Source organism: Bombus impatiens, unplaced genomic scaffold (genome assembly GCF_000188095.3).
Source record: "Bombus impatiens unplaced genomic scaffold, BIMP_2.2 scf_0318, whole genome shotgun sequence".
Taxonomy (NCBI): domain Eukaryota; kingdom Metazoa; phylum Arthropoda; class Insecta; order Hymenoptera; family Apidae; genus Bombus; species Bombus impatiens.
In genome coordinates, this window is record NT_176737.1 from 322,503 (window position 1) to 329,139 (window position 6,637).

General features: G+C 38.8%; 1 protein-coding gene across 1 annotated transcript in view; it reads right to left on the reverse strand.

Moving 5' to 3' along the window:
* LOC100746574 (follistatin-A) overlaps positions 1–6,635 on the reverse strand; it is a gene marked incomplete at its 5' end in the record, with an annotated part of 61,034 nt that extends 54,399 nt beyond the window's left edge. The window contains one exon of the mRNA XM_033320486.1: positions 6,557–6,635. Within this exon, the coding sequence (XP_033176377.1) occupies positions 6,557–6,635 (79 nt within the window). The remainder of the gene's footprint in view (positions 1–6,556) is intronic.
* Positions 6,636–6,637: the final 2 nt, after the last annotated feature.

Consider the following 6,637-nt stretch of genomic DNA (forward strand, 5'->3'; position numbering starts at 1 on the left):
GAGCCCCGTCGGACTTCCCCTCGTGGAGTCGTCGTCACGAGGGCGGAAAACTTCCCCCTTTCCTCTCTTTTTTCCCCTTTCTTTTTTCTTACTTTTTTCGAAAGGCAACGAGGAATGTTGGTTTGTTTCGGTGGAACGAGGAAAATGGCGCCAGAGAGCAGAGAGAGAGTGAGAGAGAGAGAGAGAGAAAGAGAGAGAGGATCGTAACCAGACCAGAGAAGGTGGAGAGTCCTCTCCCTCGCGCGTGGTTCACGCTGGTCAGGCTAGCCCTACACTCTTTGCTCTCTCGGTCGAGAGAGCGGCTTCGCGACTCGCCAGGCCCTTCTGGCCCCTCTTCTGCCTCTCTGGCCCTTCGTTCCTCCCTCGCCTCCCTGTTCGAGGACCTACAGGGTCCCTCTGCCTCCGTCGTCGTCCTTCTTTCGCTCGGTGGCATCGTCCTCGCGTCTACAGCCTCTGAAGCTCCACTCGCTGATGCGGAGCACTGACCCGCAAACTGGTTCCTCCATTACACCAGGCTTTCTCCCCCTCCCACCCTTTGCTCTCTCTTACGATATCCCTGTCTCTTTCCTCCCTTCCAACGATTGCCCCCTCGACTTCTTTCTTCCCCTTTCTTCCCCTTTCGTCCCTCTGTTTCATCGTCTTGGATCACTTCGATTCCCTCTAGTTTTCTCCCTCTCTCTTTTACCTTTTTTTTTTCTCCGTTTCCCCTCGCGCCCGATCTCTGTGTCTCTTTTACTTACAATTAGCCTTCCTACGTCCGTGTCAGCTTCTGCAACCCCCTACGGGACGATCGACCTCGTCGAGTCCGCCGCAGATTCGACAAGACTGCACAGGCCCGATATCCTTCGAGCTTTTCTCCTTCTTTCCCTTAAATCGTCCTCCATCGAAGTATACGACTCGAGATTTTCTACAAAAACTCTTTCCATCGCCAGTGAAACGATATTTTTTCTCTTTATTCTTTCGCTTTATTTTTCCCCAAAACTAGAAGCTTTATTTACCGATGTAAGAAACTCGGGTCGTAAAAGCTGCAAGAGCCGAGTCACAGTTAAGGCGGACAGACGATCTTTAACCTTTATCGTTTCAGTGAAACAGTTAACCATAACCTCAGACGTTTCCAAGGAACAATTGGCAAGTATTCGCGAGAAACGACGATTCGTCGGAGCATTGTCGTCGGCCAGAACTACGTGTGACCTAATGGAGTTTCCGAGAGCTGTTTCGCCAGACGGTGTACCGCTTGTTCGTCGCGTTTTCCCTGCGGCCAGTCGCGCCGGCAGACGTGGAATTAGCGCTGAATTAATTCGCACTTTATCGCCTGTACGAAGGCGAGCGACCACGCGTTTCCACGCCCGACTCGGCGTGCATCAACGCCACTAATTTCGCTGGCAACGCGCGGATAATTGGCGATCGTGGCTCGCGATTGTTCACCGCATCCTTCGCGTCCTGCTGCCGGCCGACAAACAGACCTTCGAGACGCGCTTTCCTCTCGCGTGACGCGCGATCGATAAGTGTTTGAAAATGCTCCGCGAGTACTCCGTTCTTTCTAGCGTCGATGGATCGAATCGGATCGAACGTTCGATACGAAACAAGATACGATCGTGATTGTCCTTCTTCGGTTTTCTTTTTATATTTATCGATCGATGATTAATCGCGAAAAGGCAGCTCTCGTTGCTTGGTTTTTCTTCTCACTGTTGTTCTATCGTCATTTTTACGATCGTTCTATCGATCGTGATAGAGTTTCAAGCGGGATATTGTGTTTAGATCGTTGGAAAAATTCTTCTATTCTTATGGAGGTAATAGTTATTCGTCCGTTGTGTCCATTTGACATGACGTGATAAATGCAAAAACGTAGGCATGGCTTGTATATTGCTTTGTTATTTCTGATGAATTGCGATATGTACAATCTTATTTTTAAACGCGTGCAATACTCGTTGCTATTAAATTCATACGTTTTTTTAGTCAGACAGTTTACAAAAATTATTCGTCTTTCCTTTCTGTTAATATTATATTGATTTTATTACATGTATATGTACTTTGCTTGTATTTTGTTTTGTATATATTTTTGAAAAACGAAGCTCGTTCGCATTGCGGTATTATTTGTTATTCGTGCGGACTCTCAACGCTCTCTATATCTCTGTAATCTGTTTAAAAATCTTCCATAATACAAAACGTAACCCTGTTGCTTTCTCTCGGAATATTTCTCGGTAGTGTGAAATAATTTTCATTTATTTCTGTATCCAAAATAGTAGATATAGAACACTCGAAGAAACTCTTGCAAGCAAAGAATTCAGCAGGCGTGTTCAACAAATTTTGCAGTGTTCACTTTGCAAATCTTTTTGTATCCGTGAATGTATAGAAATTATCTAGTTCTTAGAGTAGAGAAACGAGGCGATGACGCGAGCAACGCGTCAAATAATACGAATCGAATCCAATTAATTGCATTAGATAATTAAGTTCGATTTTACGACCTATTATTGGCTATGAGCTAATCGTCCTCGTTACAAGCATTGCGACTGTTCTAGTTGAAAGAGTAAAACCAATCTGAAGGATAATCTCGTTGCATCTGAACCACAGTTTAAACCAGTTTTAAACATTAAATAAATCACAAAAATTTGAAACGTTGCGCGAATTATTTGGACTTGAATTACAAATTATTTAAATTGCCTTTCGTTTATTTTGTTATTTTTATTCCCTTGTAGAAGTTTATTTAAAATTTTGTACACGTGAGAAAATTAAATTTAACAAGTTTTTTATTTTACACTCGAACCAACGTGAAAGCTTTGCGGATAGTTTCAGCAACTTTTCCAAAGTGTCACGAATTTCATGTGCCTAGCGAAAATAAATTACGCGACACAGTCCACTCGCCAGCATGTCCTTTTCAATTATGACAATTTCTGCCTTATTCGCATATTCTCCCGTAACATATTGCAAAAGTTGGTCGTGTATGTCTACGATAATTATCGTTGGCCGATAAAGTGTCCATTGCGAGATTTCTGCGAGTGTAGGTCGCGTTTTAAAGAAGGGGGCGTGATTTCTTTCGTACGTAAGCCTGCGATCTCGTAATGCACGACAGTTGGACGATTAGCAGCCGTTTTAAATTACGTGCAAAGTAGACAATAATAGAACGAGAACACCGGCTACGCGTCTTGCCGCGAGGTAAAAACATTTAACGCTTTTGCAGTAGCTCGGCCAACCGCGACAGTAGTATAACAAGAATTTCACGAAATCTGTCTACTTTATCTTCAATTATTGGCAAAAGAATAATTGTCTACGAATATCGAATCAATGCCAACGATTCGACGATAAAGATGAAGATACTTTCTAAAAAATTTCACTGCCATACACCGAAACGATAACGATTTCTATCGAAAGTGCACATCTTCGTGAAAGTTTACATGTTTATCGGAAATCTCTAAAAGTCGAAGTTAAGAAATATCGAAAATCGCAGTTACCCTGAACCAAGTTTCGTAGAATACATCGAAACGAAAGAATACTACGAGAAACTGGATCGCGCTTATTTAAGGTATTAAGTAATAAATACCTTTCTATAAATACTTATATGCTTCCAGCAAATTCGTTCGTTTTACAACATTTTGCAGTCTCATTTCTCGGTAAAGTTCTTCTTAACAGACTGGCGGGAAGTAGCCAAAATAAACGACGTGAACAAAAATAAGTACCAATCGTCTACCTGTTACGTTGGAAAATAGAAACTTACGAACGATCGAATAAAATGGAAACGAATCGACAATGCGATCGACGTCGAATCGAGACGCGTTTACGGTGACACAGTTTATTCTAAACGCGATAAATAAACAATCCGTTTGATCGATTGTTCACCGTTGTTTGCATAACGAGAATTTCGATCCTGCTAACAATCGAAACACACCCTGGTTCGTGTTACGTCAACGCCAGTTGTCATTTAGACGTTAACCATTGTCACCGTTGCAAAGTGTTCGCTAATGGTCTGCAACCAATCGAACGATCTTCGATCGACCGAATCGATCCCCACGCAATTTCGTAGAATATCACTGTCGTTGGTTGCATAAAATTCGTTTGCTTTGGCATAGTTATAAATGGTAATTAATAGACTGGGAATGTTTATGAAAATTTGTTTCATCCGCTAAATATTACAAGGGATACTTTATTTTTGATATTTTACATAGTTTTACGCACTTATTTTCCATAAACATATAAAGATTTCATTAATTAGATACAAGTATCGCTTACAGATTAATGGTTTGTATCTTTAACGTGTTTATATCATTTATAATTCAACGAATGATAATTGATTTGAAAAAATTGGAAAGCAACAGTAAAACAGCTAATCTTTACAACGATTGCGTTTATTTTGTTTTCGTGTCGTTCTTTAACACAATTTCTTGTCCCAAAGGAGAAATTAAGAAATGTTTCGCGACTACTGTTGCCGAAGTATTTAGAAGGAAAAGAAATTTAGATGTTTCGAAGATTCAGAACGTCCTCTGTTACTTTTTCGAAGTATCTAGCGAGTTTCATTACTGACTACTCAATTACGAAAACATTTTCTTCCGCAACTAAAAGATTTTTTTTATTATACGTATATCAATAATGGCGCGCGAATGTGAAAGTCATCAGGCTATCTTCAAGGCTACATCGCACTTTTGTTGGATTCATAACGATTTTCTACCTTTCACACATCTGTCGACGATAAATTCAATATCGGTTCGCAGCCGATTCTCGGACGTTCAAATTTTTGCAGAAAATAATTGAGGGCGCGTATCGTGATAAGACGGAAAATACGGAAATCGTATGTGGCAAATATTCTTGTCCGTAACTATTAAAAACGAAAGCACGCTGATTAATAGTGGCGATACGTGTTACACGCGTATAATTTTAAACAGGATACGTGCGACTTGCTCAAAGTATTGCTAATAAATATACGTGATTGTTATGTGACGTTTATTGAGGATATCGATAGCTGTATGTAATTAGCAGCAACTTTAAGAAACATAAAGAACATCGAGTCCTGATGTTCTTAATATGTACAACATAAGCGTACCTACTTAATCAGAACGGCAATATCTGCCGGACTTTATACGATTATTATTAAAGTAAAAGTCCAATAACGAAGGTCTTTCGCACATAAAAATGAAAAATGTAGGAGTACAATGATCCACTCTTTCGAAACATCCTGACATCTTTATGACATGGAGCAGCTGCGTTTTAATACAGGCGACGCGAGAAATTTGGGACGATGATTTCTATCGATTAATCGCGCGATTAATCGTACGATTAAACGTCGTTAACTTAAGAATTTAAACAACACCGGTTTCGATAAATATCGTAGTAATAAAGATAAGAGAATATATTTATTTATATATTTTCTTAAATATCTTTCGTAAATTTCTTCGAATTTATCTCTTTTTTTGTATTAATACTAATATACAGATTAGATTTGTTTATACAGTATTAACTAAACAATTTTCTATCGATATTAAATCAATCGTATAGAATTAATTAACGAACAAATACCAGAGAAATTACATTTCAATCGTACTTCGCTACAAATGGTTCCACATAATTCAAGAACCACCATCATCAAAAATAACTTTAAAACGTTCAACATGCTTTATAGGTTAAACACATAATCAGCAGCCCGTTACATCAAAAATAATTTCCCAATTTCCCAACCATCTGGTATAAACACTTTATCAAACATCTTAACTATTCGGAAGAAGAAACACTAACAATCTTTGTCGGTTACGATTAACTGACAGATGTTAGTTACAATGAAACATATAAGTTAACAATTATAAGAAACCCGAAAATCTCGGTATTACGATAAAGCTGAATTTTGAGGGAATTCTTACAATTATAAAAAAAAAATTGTAAATGATTTTATACAGAAAACTGTCACAAATCTGTCGTCGATTCAAAGTTCGATTCACTCTATGAAAAGCTGTATCGTCTGATCGTACTCAATGACTTTATTAATTTTAATATTACATAAATACTCCGGACGTGAACGATTCTCATAGACGACGCGCTATTTCCTATACTCATCGCTGCGAGTATAGTGTTTTGCACGCTGTACAAAATATCAATTAGACGCTACGCATATATTCACGTTGTTACTTTGACTTTTTACTGAAATGTATCCGCACACTTGTTTATATTTAGTAGGATGTAACTCAATTACGAAATTACAGTTAAGTGGAATTACAGTGATTTTATCCTTCGTACGAATGATCGTCGTATAATTATGTAGCGTAGAATATCATGGCACATTAAGATCGAACAAATCAACGTTCGCGACTGTCGAATTTTGCGACCATTTTTTTTTTTTTTTTTACATTGAATATTATTTATAATTTTCATAAAGATAATAAAATTTAGCGGAGGCGAACCAATTGCGTATTTTCAACAGAAACAAAACGACTTACAAGAGATCCTTGAATAAAAAGATTATTATATCTCGTAACATTCTAATTTCTCGAAAACGATGAATTGATCTCGATAAAGTTTATCAATTTCATCTCTGTACAACTTACTGCGTTTAACATAAAGTAAATATTGGACTCACCCGTGGCGGACTGGGTCTGAAGCAATAGTCCGATCAGCGAAACCAGGACGTAAGTGTTGTACCGGGGTGCCACGATACCCC